The 19,103-nt window shown below is 35.7% G+C and overlaps 3 protein-coding genes across 9 annotated transcripts; 1 reads left to right on the top strand and 2 right to left on the bottom strand.

Annotated features, from left to right (window-relative positions):
• Positions 1-143: 143 nt before the first annotated feature.
• On the bottom strand, positions 144-4,189 carry LOC115712409 (pentatricopeptide repeat-containing protein At1g31430). Of its 7 annotated transcripts, none has more exons than XM_061114483.1 (4): positions 3,934-4,189; positions 3,576-3,850; positions 3,334-3,411; positions 144-2,412 (listed from the first exon to the last, which is right to left on the bottom strand). In XM_061114483.1, the coding sequence occupies exon 4, from the start codon at positions 2,402-2,404 to the stop codon at positions 473-475; it is 1,932 nt and encodes a 643-aa protein (XP_060970466.1). In that variant the 5' UTR covers positions 2,405-2,412; positions 3,334-3,411; positions 3,576-3,850; positions 3,934-4,189; the 3' UTR covers positions 144-472. The 7 variants fall into 7 exon arrangements, with proteins under 7 accessions (XP_060970466.1, XP_030496539.2, XP_060970469.1 ...); XM_030640679.2 differs by having other exon boundaries at positions 3,576-3,623; XM_061114486.1 differs by having other exon boundaries at positions 144-2,243; positions 3,934-4,188.
• A 1,003-nt stretch (positions 4,190-5,192) lies between these two features.
• On the top strand, positions 5,193-9,218 carry LOC115712406 (probable disease resistance protein At5g66900). Its single transcript, XM_061114481.1, has 5 exons — positions 5,193-6,470; positions 6,730-7,136; positions 7,248-7,606; positions 7,906-8,117; positions 8,231-9,218. Exons 1-5 carry the CDS (start codon positions 5,807-5,809, stop codon positions 9,070-9,072), a joined length of 2,484 nt encoding a protein of 827 aa, XP_060970464.1. The 5' UTR covers positions 5,193-5,806; the 3' UTR covers positions 9,073-9,218.
• A 569-nt stretch (positions 9,219-9,787) lies between these two features.
• LOC115712410 (serine/threonine-protein kinase SAPK10) lies at positions 9,788-14,749 on the bottom strand. Its single transcript, XM_030640681.2, has 9 exons — positions 14,148-14,749; positions 13,314-13,388; positions 13,123-13,224; positions 12,987-13,040; positions 12,796-12,888; positions 12,302-12,394; positions 11,258-11,362; positions 11,073-11,171; positions 9,788-10,550 (listed from the first exon to the last, which is right to left on the bottom strand). The coding sequence occupies exons 1-9, from the start codon at positions 14,328-14,330 to the stop codon at positions 10,266-10,268; spliced, it is 1,089 nt and encodes a 362-aa protein (XP_030496541.1). The 5' UTR covers positions 14,331-14,749; the 3' UTR covers positions 9,788-10,265.
• Positions 14,750-19,103: the final 4,354 nt, after the last annotated feature.

The following is a 19,103-nucleotide window of genomic DNA, read 5'->3' as shown; positions in this document are numbered from 1 at the left end:
TCTTGAATCCCCACCGAAGGATATTCCTCCCAACACTCCTTTACAACTTGAAAACAAAGTGGTTCACAGAGCCAACATTTGGTACATATTTTAGTATTGTGTGATATACAATATTTTTATATAAATCAAAATTCAACATAATATTACACAAAAATATAATATACAATACAATTTAAAATAATACTATACAAATCAATATTATATAATTCAGCGTAAGAAACGAACAGTAAGTGCATCCCATCAACTATTCTTAATACATGCACAAGGGGCTTTGTGATTTTAATTAAACAAACCACACTAGGCCAATGAAGAACATGGTAAGTAGAAGCAGCAGTTGGACTCTTTCAAATGTCTCTTCATAGCTTCAACAATAAGGACACAAGAAGATGCAATTGGACTCTTGGTGCAGATTTCTCTATTGATCTCAACAAGGATTTCTTCATTCTAGTGTTCTCACATCTCTAATAAAATACTAACAGACGAAACTGTTAATCTCTACTGAACTACATCCTGGTACCTTTCTAACTCGGAGATTATTCATGTTCCTTCTCACCTTTGTCATGTCTTCCCATCTATCAGCAGAGGCATAAATGTTAGCAAGAAGCATGTGAACACTAGAATCACTTGATTCAATATCTGCTAGCCTTCTTGCCACCCGTTCCCCCATCTCAACATTTCCATGGATTCTACAAGCGCTAAGCAATGCACCGTAAAGTGGAATAATAGTCTCAATATTATCATTTGGGATCTTTTCTATAAACTCTTCTGCTTCATGTAACAGTCCAGCTCGACCGAAAAGGTCAATCAGACACCCGTAGTGTTCTAACTTTGGCTCAATGTTGTACAGAGTTGTCATAGAGTGGAAGTACCGGCGGCCATCTTCAACCAAACCTGCATGACTACAAGCACTTAAAACACCAATAAATGTGATATAGTCAGGGTTAATGCCAACTCTTTTCATTTCTGAGAAAAACTCTAGTGCTTTGTTTGCCTGCCCATTCATGGCAAGTCCACAAATAATTGAAGTCCAAGAGGCTGTATCTTTGTCCCTTATTCCTTCGAAAATTTCCAGAGATTCATCGATGCACCCGCATTTCCCATACATTTCAATTAGAGCAGTGCCAACAACAGCATCAATTTTGATTCCATGTTCGTTTATGTAGCCGTGAATCCATTTCCCTTGTTCTAATACTCCCAACTGAGCACAACCTGTGAGGAGAGAAACCACTGTAAATCTATCTGCTTTCACTCTTTGTCTTTGCATCTCCTGGAATAGAGAAATTGCCTCATCAAAGCAATTGTGTTGTACATATCCATTGATCATAACCGTCCAAAGCACCACATCTTTAAACGGACTTCTTTCGAACAACTCTCTAGCTTCATCCAACTTGTTGTAGTGTACATAACCAGAAACCAGACTAGTCCAACAGATGACATTTTTCATTGGCATCTCATCAAAAATCTTTCGAGCGTCGATTAAAAAACCACACTTGGCATACATATCTAATAATGCATTGTTGATTCTGACAGTGAAATCAAGGTTGTTTCTAACATAATCATGAATGTCCTTACCAAGTTCTATATCTTTCAACGCTGTACAAGCGGATAGGGTGCTCACAATAGTAGCTTCAGTTGGCTTTTCTTTGCTCTCTACTCTCATACATCTGAAAAGATCAATAGCATCCCCAAACCTCCTACACTTAACATAAGCAGAAATCATGACATTCCAAGAAACAGAATCTCTCTGAGGCATTTCCTCAAACAGTTTGGTGAAAAATTGAACCTCACCCAATTGAGCATACATGTCAATGAGGGAGTTACATACATACGTATCGAACTCAAGCCCAGTTTTAATCACAATCCCATGAACCTTTCTTCCTTCTTGAACATCTCCCAGGGACCCAATTGCTTTAAGAACATATGGGTACGTGAAATTATCAGGCCACAAGCCAACCACTCTTAAACGATTAAAAAGCCAAACCACTCTTTTGAAGCTGCCCTGTTTAGCTAAAGCTTTAAGCATAACATTGTAAATGAACAGAGATGGTTCTTGAATGAAATCAAATATCTTTTCAGCGTACCCCATGTTACCAAGAGATGGGTCTGTGCAGAAGGCCATGAGCTTGTTGATAGGACCCCTACTTTGGTGTAATCCGGCCATGAAAATCTGGGTCTGTATTTGTTTGAGCTGGTTCAAGGTCCCACACCTCTGAATATATTGCACGCATGATTGTTCGTTTAGACTGGTTTTGCAAGAGAATGTTGAGAAAAGGTGAGAGGCACAGGAAGAACAGCGAGAAACGAAATTGTATGATCGAAAAATGTTATGTGAATGTGATGTGTTGAGTTTTGTTGAAGTTAGGATTTTGAGAGAACTCCAGTGATACAAATTAGTGACAAACATTTACATTTCTGCACATGAAAGAATAACAAGTCAAGCATCCCAAATTTTCAAACAGCCAAAATGACAACCTTCACACGTTGTACCTATACCTTTAAATAAAAAGCAAGACCAACTTTTGAATCTAAACTCTAAACCAAACCCCTCAAAAGCTGACACCCAAATAAATTAAGAGGCCAAAATCCATGGAATGTGAAAGTTATAAATGAAGTAAGGGGGAAAAAGTAATATATTTGCACTTGCCAACAATTTTAACTCAAAATTAGGTGCAGGGCAGAAGGGAAGAACCAAGTACAGGGCTTTGGGATTCAGAAAAAAGAAATGTAGTGTAAAGTAAGTTGAATAATCACCTAAGAGAAAGAAGACATTATTATAGCTATTTTTTCACTTTTTTTTCCTTAATGATGCTTAAAAAGCCTTTTTTTTTTCTTTGTTTTGTTTTTTTAAATGGATTAGCAAACATTCACCAAGTTTTGTACAAATATCTACTCAAAATTATCACAATCCTTACTCATAATGTTTACTTCTAAGGAAGCCTTTTTGATTCTTCCTAAGTAGCAAGGTAGAATTGGTCTCACTCGATACATAGTGATTTTATATTATGTAAGAAACTAACAATCAAAATATATCCAAGAGAGTTTGTACTTCTTGAGACCAATTTACCAAAAGTGTGTTGAATTAATCAAACAAATGTACTTAATTATATGAATGCTTCTAAAGAAAAAAAATGATTGTTTGCACATACGCATGAAAAATGCCAGTACTATTATAGCAGACATGTATAGATATATAAAGTTAGCAATCCAAATTTATCCGGGTTATCAAGTATTAGGCAAGCCAATCTATATATAGGCACAGACAGCATCAACAAATTAATTTATATATAAATTAAGATTTAGATATTAATCAAATTATGAAAGTGAATAAAATACCTTTCTTAGAAATTCTCAATTAAGCAAATAGCTTCCTTTGCTCCTTTGAGTCTTTGACAGAAACTACCAATCTTTTTTCTTTGAGAGTACCAATCCAAGTGAAAGAAAGAAAACATCACAATCAGTGTAAGAAAATATAGCACAAAACTATTAAAATACATTCTTAAAGTTAAAAAGCACCAAATATATCACTACCATCAAGAAAAAAAAAAGAATAGAACAGTAAAGAAAAATCTCCCAACCCAATCAAGCAGAATAACATCAGCACAGCTTTCTTTTAGTGTTCCAATCTAATTTCAAATATCAAAATAACAGAAACATTGTCAAAAAGATAATACTCAAGAAACTCAACCATTGATAGATAAATATTTTTTTTAAAAAAAAAAAAAATGTGTGCCTGATTCTATAGTGGGCTCCAAAGGTTCATAATCTATATCAATCAAATTTTCTTCTCTAATTTATAGTCTCTAAGAAGTGTCAATTCTACGTTTTTTTTTTTACAGCTCATAGCTTAACCCTGCCGAAAAAAATATAATATGTATAGTTAGAGAGAGAAAGAAAGAAAAGTGTGGTTGCGATGGTTAATAACACTTGTCTTACCGTTGATGTGGTGAAGCTGGAGCAAGGAGGAGTTCGCTTCGACAATCAAAAACATGGCCATTGGTCAGCTTTGAGTTTCAGAGGGAGGAGAGGAGAGGACTTGAGAGAGGCCGAGGGAATAATTGGGCCTGGCCCGTTTCTCACTCCAAATGGTTGTTGGGCTTTGGCCTGGTTAGAGTTGCCCTCTTCGACCCATTTTATGGAGTGTGTTCTCTTGGGTTGGGTTGTCGGCTTCAATTACATTCTCTATTTTTTTTTTTTTTAACAATTTTTTAGTAGGTAATAAGCCAAATATGATTTTAAAAGTTTAATGTCAAATATATGTTACAATCATCAGCCTTAAAACTAAAGAAAATGATATGTAAGTAATTTGTCAGGTTAGGTGGTATTTGGTTGGAAGTAATAAAAATGAATAGAATGAAAAGAAAATAACTTTTATTCTATTTTTTTGTTTGGTTTTATTTTAAAAATAATAAAATGTCATTTCAACCAAATGTCGTCTTAGTAATTTTTAAGTCTCAACTCTAAGTTAAAATGTGGTAGAGAATTGTTAAAAAATATTATTGGTGCTTAACACTTTTTTTGGTGTCATAAGTGTACTTAAGTATCGAATCTTATATAATTTAAGAAAATAACGTTTTAGAAATATCATTAACCAATCATAGAGCGCCATTTAAAGATGGAAAATAGGAAGAATAGAGAATGAGTAGAGGATGTAGAATAAGAGGGAAGGAGAGTAGCAATCTTTTTAAGTTGTTTGGTGGAAAAAAAAAGTGATAAAATGATGTATACTATTTATTTATGAAATTATTATATTGTCCTTAGATGTAATTTTTTTAATATTATATTATGAGAGTATATTTATAATTTCAAATAATTAAAGAAAGAGAATGTCTAAATTGGAAATTTGAAAAGATTTGTTCTCTATCCAACTATCCCTTCCCTCTCCCAATCAATCTTGCCAAACAAGTGGATTTGTTGTCTCCTCCCATCTCTCTCCCTCCTCTCCTCTCCTCTCCATCTACCTATTTCTTCCTCTTACCAAACATAGTGTTAGTGTCCAATGACAATGCTCTTAAACTTAGCTTAAATAAATGATTTCTTATGATTAATTAGCTATATTTCATAAAAATTAAAATTAATACATTAAATTAAATGAGACCAATATTTAATTGTACCAATAACTATATAACATATTGGAAAGTCTTAAGCACCACTACCACTAATCTCTTTGAACATTCTCTTAAACTTATTATGAGCAAATATAGGCAAAGAAAGAAAAGAAAATACAACTAACTTAACACAACTTGGCAAGATGTTTGTTTATCAAAAAAAAAAAAAAAGAACTTGGGAAGATGTTTAAGGGAAAAAAATAATTTTGTTAAAACAGAACAAAATTATAACTAGTACGAAATTAACACCTAATTTATTTTGCTTATCATAGATACCAGATAGATTAATTGACTTCCATTTTTTAATTTTTTTTCTCAGTCAATTCGCAATTTCTTAGCTTCATTTCCAAGCAAATATTTTCACACCTTTCTTTCCTAAGAAAATTCTAAGAAACATCTTCTCAATTCTCAACCAAAAAACCAATATTTAATCATGAAATCCTTGTAACTGACTCACAACTCAGTATTTTCACTTATTCCCTCCATTTTCCTTACTACGAACACTGAGACTACATACACATTTTCTCTCTCTGGTTTGATATGGGTTTGTTTGTTTTTTTTCTTTTCAGATTGTGCAAAAAGGAATGGTTTTTCTTTTGTCTAAAAGAAGATTAGTTTGATCTGGGTTTTTCTTGTTTCACCATTTTCTTGGGTTCTGAAACACACCCATTTGATTTTTTCCGTTCTAGTTTTGAATACCCATGAAGGATAGCATGGAATCATTAGTTGGTGGAGCAGCTCTAGGACCCCCATTCCAAATGTTGTTTGATATTGTGGTCAAAATTCCATTACAGAAGGTTCTATTATTTTCTGGTGAGCTCAAGAACATCAAGTCAACTGTAAAATCTCTGAAACCCTTGATCGAGGAGATAGATAAATCCAATTTGGCTTTAGATCGGCCAGAATCAGAGTTGGAAGGTATTAAAGATACATTCTTGGAGGGAACAAAGCTAGTTCATAAGTGTATCAAGTATAGTAATTGGTGGTACTTTTACAAAAGGCCTAAATTCACCACCAAGCTTCAGAAATTTGATAAGGATCTTGAGCGTTGGCTGAAGATTATAGATTTTCAGATTTTAAGAAGTATGAATGAAACTCTTCTTTTGACCAAGGAAAGTCATGACATTCTAACTAGAAGAATCCAGTCAAGTAGTGATGTGTTTTCTAGTCAAAATGAGCTAAAGGGTTGCTGCTATGTTCCTGAACCACCCTCCTTTATAGTGGGATTGAATAAGCCTCTTGAGGAGTTGAAGATGAAGCTTTTAAGGGTCAATGAGTCAACAGTACCAATTGTAGTTACTGCTCCACCAGGATGTGGGAAGACCACATTAGCCAGAAAGATTTGCAAGGATGATCAAATCAGAGGTACCATTTTCATATCTTGAAATGGAAAACAATCCTTTTTGTTTCTGTTGATAATGTGTTAAATTAAGGCACCCATTCATATCTAAACATTAGTCATAGCCCCTTTTGTTTCTGTTGATAATATGTGTTTTTATTTGCCTCTTTAGTTTACTTTCAATTGCTAAATTTGGGTAGTTTTATATTTTGGTGTATTTATCTGCTTATGATTCTATTTAGAGCATCTTTCACTAAGATTTTTTTTCTTTTGTATTTTGTATAGACAAATTCAAGAGCAATATCTTGTTTGTGACTGTTTCAAAGAGTCCCAACTTGAATCTTATTGTTCAAGAACTTTATGAACACAAAGGTTGTTGTGTGCCTGCTTTCAAGGACAGCAACGATGCAGTAATCAAATTGGAACAACTTTTCGACACAATTGATAAGCAACCTATATTGTTGGTCCTTGATGATGTTTGGTCCGGATCAGAGTCACTCGTTGAGAAGTTTGTTTTCCAAATACCAGACTTAGAGTACAAGATTTTGGTGACGTCCCGTTTTCAGCTTACAAGATTCGGACCTCCATATGAATTAAAACCGTTGCGTGATGAACATGCAATGGCTATTTTCAAGCATTATGCATCAATAGAAGATGGGGATGTAGACATTCCAGATATTCTTGTGAAGAAGGTACATTGCTACTATGCTGCTATTGTTTTTTAGGCACAGATAAGATAAAGTGATTTCATTTCAGGAACCATCTAAATAATAATTGATTTTTCTTTGTGTGTTGAATTGCAGGTAGTGGATCACTGTAAGAAAGTTCCTCTTGCCCTTAAACTAATTGGTTCATCGCTAAGGGGACAGCACCAAAGAATCTGGGAGAGAGAATTGGAAAGCTGGTCTACAGACTCTTCTATTCTCAATTCTGAGAGTGAACTTCTTTCTTGTTTACAAACCATCTTAGATGTCTTGGATGAGAAGCAAGTTGTTCTTAAGAATTGTTTCATGGATCTTGGTTTGTTCCCGGAAGACCAGAGAATCCCTGCAACTGCCCTCATTGATATAATGACAGAATTGTATGGAGTCAAAGAAAACCATGCCATTACTAACCTTGACGATCTTAACATCCGGAACCTGGCAAATCTTGTGGTCACAAGGTATGAGTTCCTTTGTTTTAGTTTTCACTTAGCTAAAAGTTTCAAGTTGATGCTGCAATTTTATATCATGTTATAGCAATTTGATAGAAATAGTCTAATGTATGAAAATGTCTTACATCTTAATTGTCTTCGGATAATAATATAAACTCTATTTTCAATGGTCAAAGAAAATTTTAATTCATTTCTGCCACACTGCATAGCTCATGCCTAATACCTCTTAAGCTTTAACTTAACATACATAAAATAGCTTCATTCATTAAGAATAAAGTTCTAAGCAACTTATTTTTTTGATAGAGCAGAAAAGATGAGAACGAAGTCGATGACTACTACAGTGAACACTTCGTTACTCAGCATGATATGCTTAGAGAGCTTGCTATCCACCAGAGCAGACAGGTTCCAGAAGAACAGAGGGAAAGATTGATTGTAGAATTAACTGGAAATGATCTTCCCACGTGGTGGAATGAAGAAAAGGCGCAGCCTTTCAATGCCGCCTTAGTAGTTATCTCGACTGGTGCTTCTCTCACCTCGGTCCTCCACTCTCAACTAAAGTGACTAAATCCAAATATACTATAGAATATCAGCTGGATTGGACCTAATCAAATTGATTTCCTTTCATTTTTGCAGATGAATCATTCTCATCAGAATTGTTTGACATCCAACTACCGAAAGCTAAGGTTCTAGTTCTAAACTTTAGAATGAAGAAGTATGCCTTGCCCAAGTTTGTGAAGAACATGAGCAACCTAAAGGTTCTCCTAATCACAAATTATGCTTTCTTCCCAGCTGAATTAAGTGACTTTCAGCTGCTTAATTCTTTGACCAATCTTACAAGAATAAGACTAGAGCGCATTTCAATTCCTTCTCTGAAAGAAACTCACATTGTACTGAAGAAAGTGCGGAAGTTGTCTCTGTTTATGTGTGAAATCGGTAAAGCTTTCAGTTCGGTGAAGATATCAGAAGTATTTCCAAATCTAGAAGAAATAAACATTGACTATTGTGATGATTTGGAGGAACTTCCTGCTGGACTATGTGATCTGATCAAGCTAAAGAAGCTGAGCATAACACATTGTCACAATCTATCGAAACTGCCTGAAGAAATCGGGAACTGGATTAATCTACTAGTGTTGAGGTTTAGATCATGTATCGATTTGGAAAACTTACCAGAATCCATCTGCAAGCTCTCAAAGCTTACATTTGTTGACATGTCCAACTGTTATAGCCTTCGGAACTTGCCTGAAAACATAGGTCAGTTGTGCCATTTAACAAAGCTGAATATGAACAACTGCTCCAGATTAGCGGGGTTGCCTTCGTCAGTTCTGGACTTAAAACGATTGGAGAATGTTGTGTGTGATGAGGAGTTAAAAGAACTATGGGAATTTCATCTGCTTCCTGAATCAAAAACAGAGATTAAGGTTGCCAAGGATGGTGTTAACTTAAATTGGCTTGAGAACCATCAATTTGAGAACTAGGCTAACCATTTGTGATGAAGATTGGCCTGTATTGTATGGCAAGTCCATCATCCAATGCAATGTCTCCACTTTCAGTTCATGTTTAACACATAGATTGGTTTGTAAGTTAATTGATAGTCATTTATAGAACTTTGTTTTCTTTCAAAGGGCTTTCATTCTTTAACCTTTATTATGTTTTTTTCATCTGTTGACATTATTGTTGTGATAAAACAATTAATTCTTTTATTGGTAACAATCTGAGCATTTTCATTTTATTGCTAAACCCACTTTCTATTCTAATCAACAACATAAATTGGAATATGAAATTAGGCATACAAATTGTCACAAGGCATAATAATAAGGGTAAATACCATTTTGGACCCCCTGTTTTACAAAAGTTACCAATTGGACCCTGTGTTTTGTTAAATGACAAAATGGACCCTGTATTTTCTAAAATAGTACAAATAGGACCCTGAATTGATTTTTTGTCAAAATAAAGTTTAATTATAATCCAATCTAAAAGTGCTATGACAAAACTGTTTACATTTTTTGTATCTGTTCGTATTAAGCATTGTCTTCAAGTTGGTTGTATTAAAAAAAAAGTTGTCAAAAATTAAGCTCATGGTCCTATTTTTACTATTTTAGAAAATACAGAGTCCATTTTGTCATTTAACAAAATACAGGGTCCAATCTGTAACTTTTGCAAAACACAGGGTCCAAAATAGTATTTACCCTGATAATAATGATGACTGATCTACCGAATTTCATATAAAAACTGTTGAGACAGCTATTGTTACAAAGTATACAAACACATATTTTATGACCAAATAAACCACCAGAGTGAAAAGAAAGTACACGTACAGAACCAAACGAAAAGCAATGATAAATAAAAATAGGTTCAATGGAAGGGGGATGAGGAATGAGGGTGTGGGGATTATCACACATACTTCTGGTTCATTCCACTTTACCACACCTCTCATAAAACACTAAGCTTCAAATGCCTCCATAAAACATAAGGTATAAAACTGCATGTTCTTATAAACATTACTCATATGACTCCAAGTAACAATTTACCTATTCTAACCTATCAAAGACTATCATACACATTCCCATCGCTGGTTCTTCAGGCAAAGCCATAACTCGGAAAAAAAAAAAAAGTAGCGTGCTTTCATCAGAAATTTTCCTTTGAAATTACCAGCAGCTGTGTCCGGTAATCAAATGGCATAGATTATTTCACCACTGCTGTCAACATCTAGCTCAGAATCGGAGTCTAAGTCATCCATGTCGTCGTCCATGTCCAGGCTGTCTGTCATATAATGGTTAAGACCGAGAGTTCCAGCTGCTGGAATTGTGGCCTCAGCAATTATCTGCATGATTGCATCAAGGCTCTGCATGGGTTGATCAGGCTCTTCGAACTGGCTGCCCCTCTCATCCATTAAGTCTGCAGGGAGGTTCTTTAGAAACCACTCATGATTCCTTATCTCAGGCATGGAAATTCTCTGCATAATATATTCATGAGTCTCACATAAAATGATGGGAATTTTGCAAATGTGAAAGCTAAATCCAAATCTTCTACAGTTGGGATTGTCCAGAGCACAAACCAACAACAAAAGAAAAATCAATGACTTTGTCAACGATATTATATTACTTTCTAGAAGAATTATCCTAAAAAAGTCAAAAATGTTGTTAAGCGTCACAATCTGCAAATGGTTCAGATAAGATAAGTGTTGTTCAACTGCTTGACAATGCATGTTTTACTTCAGATAAGAGAGAAGCACAAAAAGCAAGAGAGGAAATGGAACATGACTTCACCTTTGTTCTAGATTACATTGAATTTGCGTAAGTATTAAGTTTTAAGAATGTGTTGGAGACGCAAGTTCATGAAATAAAACTTAAAATACCAATTATGGCGAGAAAAATATAAAAACCCAACTTCTAGTGATAGGAAAGCTTTAGAGGCAAGCCAAGCCTGCTCTAAAGATTTGCAGCAGAACAATCTTAAGAGAATAAAACTTACTAACCATAGCTGGATCAGCAACAAAAATTTTTGATATTAGCTCCCGACACTCCTGAGATATTTGAACAACTTCTGGGATTGAATACTGAACACTGAGAATTCTCTGCATGGACCAATAATGACATGTCTTAAGTCAAGAAATGTACATAATAGTACCTAATGATGTCAAATAAAAATAAATTGACATACTTGTATTGTCTTCCGGAAATCCCGTGGTTCATCGGGATCCTCGAAAGGATAAGCTCCCACCAACATTACATATAAAGTCACCCCACAAGACCAAACATCTGCAATCTATGATTAAAACACTCTCTCAAAACAGCATATATTTATTGAAGGAACAGATTACAGTTAATAAAATCTAAAGTAGGAATCTTTCATTTTCCATAGTGAGAAAATATTTTTTACAAAAACATAAAAGTAAACAAGAGATAGCAAGTGGCAGAAAGGCTTTTGTTGGCCACAAAACCTCTCTTAGTGATAATATAACAGAAATCACTATTTTGTTTTATGATCTAACTTAACAGACCAGTAGAAACAGACTCTTAGAAATAAGTAATGCCATAGTAAATCCAAGAACTGGAGGATATGAGTGCTGTAATGCTGTGTTATAGTACAATTGAAATTCCAAATAATCCGAGACACTTAGAACTAAGGCATAACAACCTATACCCTCATAAGTAGAAGTAGAGAACGTAGTTATATATATATATCCTCATTCTACCATCCCAAGGCATACCTATATTCAGTACCCAATTAAAGATTAAATGACCAATCTGCTCCACTCATTAGAAGCCCAAGCACCTTGCCTAATCTTGTTCCTCCTTGCATAATTTTAATGTATGGAAGGTCTATTATTTTGCTACATTCATAGCAGGTCAAGTTTAGGTCTATAGTGGACTTCATTGTGGCCTAAATCCAGACCATGTGCACAACATTTTAAAATTATTTTTGTTACAACAATATATACAGAGAGAGAGCACAGCAAAACTCCAGAAACATAGAGATCTTTCTTCCAACGAAGTCAGAATAAGCACAATAAACAGAGAAAGATTTTTCGATAAATATTGCTAGTAGCCTAGTACCAAACTTTTTCACCAAATGATTGGTTCCAGCAATCAATGAGTTGTTAAATACATATTTATAATTTATTCTTAATTATTTAATATTATAATTCAAAGCAGAGAGGCACTCTCAGAACATGACTTGATAGTAAGTAAAACATTATTATACCTTGCCATCATACTCTCGCCTCAACAATACTTCAGGGGCGATGTATGCAGGAGTCCCCACTGTGGATTTTGGTTGTGAATGCAGCACTGACGACTGAAAAAAAAATATTCCACGCATAAAAAGATTAGCACCTTACCCTTGTTTACATGTAAAAGTATTTGTGATCACCAATCCTTAATCATCTATTAAGCTTTCTAATTAAATCAGTCTCACGAACAAAGAACAAACAAGAACCATGGGCATTGACGTGCAAATACTTTTTGTTTGGTTAGATTTGTTTCATCAAACCTGGTAGGATTCTAGGTAGCTTATCTCACCAAACAAAAAATTTTATGTTTATCTCCACAATGTAAAAGCCCAACAAAATTTTAACAGAATAAACTCTCCCACTAACTTAACTACCTTTAGAGTATAACCCCAAAATCCTTATATTAATCTAATCATACAGGACCAATACTCAAACCAAACGGAGGTGTAAGAAAATAACTTGATACCTTAGAATAGCCAAAGTCACATATCTTTAACCGAGGAGCTGGACTTCCATCCAACAGAGTATTTTCCAACTTCAAGTCACGGTGGCATACTTGCTTTACAAAGAAAAATAGAAAACAATAACAAATATATCATTGGCTATAAAGGACATACCACATTAAAGTTAAATGAAAATAAATTAACATTTGAATACCATTGCGTGGCAATAGCTGACACCAGATATGAGCTGTTGAAAAAAGAAACGAGCCTACACGAAAAGAAACAACAATATACAGCCTGAAAAAAATAAAGGAACAAATAAGAAGAAACAAGGATATCTGAATAAGAACCTCATCCTCACTGAAGCGACCCGCATTGCAAATTCGCTCAAAAAGTTCACCTCCAGATGCATATTCCATCACAATAGCTAAATGAGTAGGTGTCAAAATGACCTATACATTTAGCAAGAGTAGCAACGAATTAATTAATGGAAAGGGGATGGATTGGAAGATTAAAAAAAAAAAGCAAAAAATCTACCAACCTCCTTAAATCTGACAATGTTCGGGTGCCTCAAAGACCTGTGGTTAATGATTTCTCTTTGAACATTCTCATCAATCTGCAAAACAAAATCGTCATGGTGAAAAACACTTCCAAAATCTCATCGCTACCAACATCTTTTAAATGCAGAATTTAGAGATGCATTGTATTTGTAAATACTCCAATCACCTAGAGTATGTTACAGTTCAACAAAACCACTTCTTGCCCATCATTCAAAATTAAGACTATCCTAAGACCCCTCACTTATCAAGGCCACCCATTTAAATTAAGAAAACACATTATTGCATTAAATTTGCAAATAATTTATTTCTATAAATCACGTACCGCATTAAATAAATCAAATTATGGCATAAATTTTTTATTTTCATTTTTTTTGGCGAAAATTAAATAAACCACGCTTGTGTGAACTGTGAACTGCGAATAATTCCTTTCACGGGTTAAAAGAGCTTAAAGAAACACAGTTAGTCAACACTGTTTTTTCCCCCTTCTCTTTAGTTGTTTTTTTTTTCTTCTCTTCAGTTGAATATCTGTTAATCCAACGTTTTTTTCTTCACGAGACTTTCATTATATGTGCATTAAATAACTGGATAATAGAGTTCGTAAATATCCCCCCAAAAAAAAAGCTTTAAATTTAAATTCAATCCGAACTACAAACTAAAGCCAAACCAATTTGCTAAATCAGGAAACTAATAAAAATTAGCCATAAGAAGTAATTAAGGTCAATCAAACCAGTTTACATAAATAGAAGTAGCGAAAAGATAGAAGAATAAAAATAAATAAAAATCAGTGATTATAATTACAATACACCGAAACTAACCTTGTCTCCTCGCTCGATGTACTTAACAGCAACAAGCTCCTTAGTTTGCTTATCTCTCATCAACCTAGCAACGCCAAAATTTCCAGAACCAATATCTTTAACAAGGTCATATCGGTCACTGTCATGCATGATCGGCAAATCCATACCCGGTCCGACAGTAATCGCAGACCGATCCATATTCATCGAATTGATTAAATCTTCTTCCTCTTCCCCTTCCTTACCAAACCAAAAGTCGTTCACATTAGACGACTAATTCCAAAACAGAGCTCAAGACGATCGATAGAGAGAACTCAGAGCAGCGAGCTGATTAGATCCGTGTCTTGACTCAGGCGAACTCGGATTGAGTTGTGGACTCGGTCAGAACTCGTCAAGAAATCTTCTTGTCTTTTTTTCTTTTTTCTTTTTTATTTTCTTTTTTCTATTTTGTGAGGTTGAGATTTCTGTGATCGGCGACGATGAAGATTAATATCTTTTTTAAGGATCAGTATAACAAGATGACTTTATTTTTTTAATTTTAATAAATAATAAATAATAAATAATAATTGGAGAAATAGGTAAGGAAGAAATGATATAGAGAAGGAGATATTTACTTACTGGTTCCAAGACTAATAAGACAAAAGAAATGTCACTGTTATCAGGATTTTAGTTCCCCCAAAACGACGTCGTTTTGCAAGTGGTTGCTTTGTAGGCGGCATTGCTTTGGCTTTGGCCTTCTGACCTGCTCTGCTTTAGTATTTGTTATTTTTATTTTTATTTTTATCTTTTTACAATTAACCCCTTCTAGTTTCCGTTAATAACCGTTTTAGCCCCTGTTTGGATAATTCATAAATCCAGTGCAGGTCACGTGACTTGGAACTTGGGAGTCCGAGTGCCCCCACCCCCACTATTATCTGACTCTGACCCCAAAAGCAATAATCATCTGCAGTAGAATTCATTGGTGTAGCTTAGATCCGATTGTGATCATTTCTCTTAAGGGTAATTTGGTCGTTTCTGACCTCCTGCTCACCTAACTTAGTAGCAGGAAAGTAAATCTGGACCGTTAGTTGCTAAAAACATTAATAGAGTCTGATGTGTCAACGGTTCAGATTAGTCAACTATTTATAGAGCTTATGCATATCTGGAGACTGGAGTAGTGTATTGTTGCTTACGGAATATTTGGTGGAATCTTCTACCCGATAGAACAGGCTACTAGATAACGACATCGTTTTTTTTTTTTTTTCTTTTGAAACGGAACGACATCGTTTTTATGTTGGATGATACCAAGTTTAAACTCGAAGTAACAAAAAAGAAATGTTTTTTAAGTTTAAAATAAAGGAAAATTATATAATGCATCCTCTTCAAAGGGATACCTTTGTAGAGAAACAGAACAGAGAAAACAAGAACAGAGAGAACACAAATGGCAAAAAGCTGAATTGTATTGATTGGAAATGTGACTTTATATACAGAGTACAAAACAGTTAAAACAGAAAAACGATAACAACCAATTAACTACCTAAACAGAAAACTAACTGTTAACTAACAATTAGTTAATACTGTTACATCCCCCCTCAAACGAAAAGGGGTATTGGCCATTTTGAGTTTGGATTTTAGGTAGATAAACCGGTCTTTGGATAGAGGCTTTGTAAGTAAGTCAGCCACTTGATCAACACTAGGAACAAAACGTACAGATAGTTCTTTGGCCAAAATTTGATCCCTGACGAAGTGCAAATCAATTTCAATGTGTTTTGATCGTGCATGAAACACAGGATTGGCTGCTAGAGCAGTAGCACTTTGGTTATCAACCCATATTACAGGACACTGAGGCAGAGTGATATGCAGTTCAGACAACAAGGAAACAATCCATCGTAGTTCAGCAGCCGTGTTAGCTAATGCACGAAATTCGCTCTCTGTACTGGATCTTGCAACGACCTGTTGCTTCTTGACTGACCAACTAATCAAGTTGTCACCTAGATAAACTAGATATCCACCTGTGGAGCGTCGATCATCAACACAAGACGCCCAGTCAGCATCAGAGTAACTGGCAAGGGTTAAAGAGGTTGCTGGTTTGAGCAGTAGACCTTCTGAAATGGTGCCCTTGAGATACCTTAGTAGCCGTTTGCAAGCTTCCCAGTGTGAGACGGTTGGGGCCTTCAAAAATTGGCTCAGTTTGTTTGTTGCAAAAGCAACATCAGGTCGTGTAAGAGCAAGATATTGTAGGGCCCCAACTGTACTTCTGTACAAAGTCGGATTATCAAACAAGTCTCCATCAGTAAGAGACAGTTTGGTGGAACTGCTTAAAGGAGTTGAGCAGACTTTGGCTCCTTCCATGTTAACTTTCAATAGGATATCTGTGATGTATTTTGTCTGAGAAAGAAACATACCCTGTTGATTTCGATGAATCTCCACTCCCAAAAAATAATGAACTTCACCTAAATCCTTAAGTGAGAATTCTTGATTAAGATCAGTGACCAATTTGGTAATCAGAGATTTATTTGGGCCTGTCACAAGTATATCATCTACATATACAAGAAGTATAAGTAGATTATCTCCATTACCATGAATAAACAGAGATGTGTCAGACTTTGATGAATGAAAACCCCATTGAAGTAAGCAAGTTCTGAGCTTATCATTCCAAGCTCGAGGCGCCTGTTTTAAGCCATAAAGTGCTTTGTGTAATCGACAAACATGATCTGGCTTTGTGTCATCAATGAACCCCGGAGGCTGTTGCATGAATACTGTCTCAGTGAGGTTGCCATTTAAAAAGGCATTACTCACATCTAATTGAGTTACTACCCAATTACCAGTGACAGCAAGGGTGAGAACAGTTCTCACTGTGACTGGTTTCACTACTGGAGAAAAAGTTTCTTCGTAATCGATTCCAGGAGCTTGGAGATAGCCCTTAGCAACTAGCCTGGATTTGAATCGATCTAGAGAGCCATCTGCATGTAACTTGATGCGATGTACCCACTTGTTTGGAATAACATGCATACCCTGTTGGTAAGGGACAAGAGTCCAAGTACCGGCCTTCTTTAAAGCAAAAAACTCAGTTTGCATGGACTTAAACCAGTGGGGATCCTTAAGAGCACACTGTAAGGACTTTGGTTCAGATGGTAAAAGTGATTCAGGCAACGGGTGCTTGGTGGCCAGGTACGATTTTGGTTTAACAATACCATTTTTAGATCTGGTAATCATAGGATGAGACCTGTGAGTGTTGTTCATAATCTGTGTGTGTTCTGAGACACTGGAGGGATTATTTAGGCAGGGAGTAGAGGATGTGGATATGGGTGGAATGGGAACTGTGGTTATATTTGTGTCAGATATTTGTTGATTCTGGGGAGGTTCATGAAAAGTGTTTGAGGGAGTTGGTTGGGCTTGTAATGGTGAGTGTGATGGCAGGACTAATGGGAAATTTGTGTTGGTTGGTAGTGGGGAGTTGTGTAAGGGAGCATCTGGATGTGTGGGAGGATTTAGTGTCTCAGAAACACCAGTAGTAGCAACAGAAAAATCACTAGTATTAGAAGTTGAAAAAGTTGCAGTAGGAACAAAACTAGTGAAATGGTCAGAGTGTACCTGTTGTTGGCTCTTGTTGAATGAATTACCAGGATAGTGATTCTCATCAAAGACCACATTTCTTGCAATGTAGATACGACCTTGATTGTTTTCACAGATATATCCTTTGTGAGCAGAGGAATATCCAAGAAACAAGCATTGGTCAGATCTAAATTGAAGTTTATGAGAATTGTATGGTCTCAAGTGGGGAAAACATGCGCACCCAAAACTCTTTAATATTGTGTAATCAGGCTTGTCATTGAATAGGCATTCATAAGGACTGATTCCATTTAGAACTGGAGTGGGAAGTCGATTGATGATGAATGCAGCAGAATGGAAAGCATGCCACCAGTATTTGAGGCTTAAGTTTGCTTGAGCAAGCAAGGTGAGTCCAGTTTCTGTCACGTGCCTGTGTTTTCTCTCTGCTCTGCCGTTTTATTGGTGAGTGTGAGGGCACGGGTGTGAGAAAAGAATGCCTTGATCAGCCAAGAAACGAGCAAATGGTTTGTATTCCCCACCTCCATCTGCCTGTACACTTTTGATAGGCAACCCAAACTGTTTTTCCACCATACTTTTAAATGTAATAAACCTGTCAAATGCTTGTGATTTAACTGTGAGAGGATAGATCCAGGTGAAACGGCTATAGTCATCTAGAAAGTGTATGTAATATCTGAATCCATCCTTCGATGGTTCATGACTAGGGCCCCAAAGATCTGTATGGATCAGTTCAAGGGGCTGACTGGCTCGAAATTGAGATACAGGGAAAGACAGACGATGGCTTTTGCCTTGTTGACAGGCTTTACAAAATTGAATAGTTTTCAATGTGCCTGTATGAGGAAGAGATGGTAATAAGTGCTGCAATGTAGATTGAGCACAATGGCCTAATTTACAATGCCATAAGTTGATATCAGCAGGCTTGGAAACATGAAAAGTACATGGATTTGACACAGAAGAGTTAAAAGAATTTTCATTCATAGAATTGTTGTTACAATTGTTGGCTGAGTAAGAACACTCAGAATTACAATTAGAGGCAGTAGTACAATTGTAAGCATTATTTGACACAGAAACAACATGACTTTGCAGGGTGGGAGTGGACTGTTTGGAGGCATCACCAAGGCGATAAAGGCCATCTTTAACTCTCCCTTTGAGCAGAACTGTTCCTGTTGTCTTGTCCTTGACAAAGCAGCAGTTTTTATGAAATTCAAGGAAAATGTCATTATCCTCAGTTAGTTTGGAAACACTAACCAAATTCTTGGTAATAGTGGGAACATTTAACACAGAATGCATATGTAAGGGATAGTTTGGATTAAAGGAAGGAATGGAGACAGAGCCAACATTAGAAACAAGAAGTTTCTTACCATCTCCAATGGCTAGAGTTTCTGTGCCAGTGAAAGGTTTGGAAGAGTCAAGATTGGTATTGTCGAATGT

The sequence above is a fragment of the Cannabis sativa genome, chromosome 4, assembly GCF_029168945.1.
Source record: "Cannabis sativa cultivar Pink pepper isolate KNU-18-1 chromosome 4, ASM2916894v1, whole genome shotgun sequence".
Taxonomy (NCBI): Eukaryota; Viridiplantae; Streptophyta; class Magnoliopsida; order Rosales; family Cannabaceae; genus Cannabis; species Cannabis sativa.
This window is presented reverse-complemented; position numbering and strand designations above follow the sequence as displayed.

Bases quoted from the DNA above. Each gene is read 5' to 3' on its own strand.
- LOC115712409 (XM_061114483.1), bottom strand. From the start codon at position 2,404: ATGTTTGTCACTAATTTGTATCACTGGAGTTCTCTCAAAATCCTAACT.
- LOC115712406 (XM_061114481.1), top strand. From the start codon at position 5,807: ATGAAGGATAGCATGGAATCATTAGTTGGTGGAGCAGCTCTAGGACCC. The intron at 7,137-7,247 runs GTACATTGCTAC...GTTGAATTGCAG, and splicing joins CAGATATTCTTGTGAAGAAG to GTAGTGGATCACTGTAAGAA. The intron at 8,118-8,230 runs GTGCTTCTCTCA...TCATTTTTGCAG, and splicing joins CTTAGTAGTTATCTCGACTG to ATGAATCATTCTCATCAGAA.
- LOC115712410 (XM_030640681.2), bottom strand. From the start codon at position 14,330: ATGAATATGGATCGGTCTGCGATTACTGTCGGACCGGGTATGGATTTG. The intron at 13,389-14,147 runs GTTAGTTTCGGT...TTTGTTTTGCAG, and splicing joins ACATCGAGCGAGGAGACAAG to ATTGATGAGAATGTTCAAAG. The intron at 12,395-12,795 runs GTATCAAGTTAT...TTTTTTTTTCAG, and splicing joins GTGACTTTGGCTATTCTAAG to TCGTCAGTGCTGCATTCACA.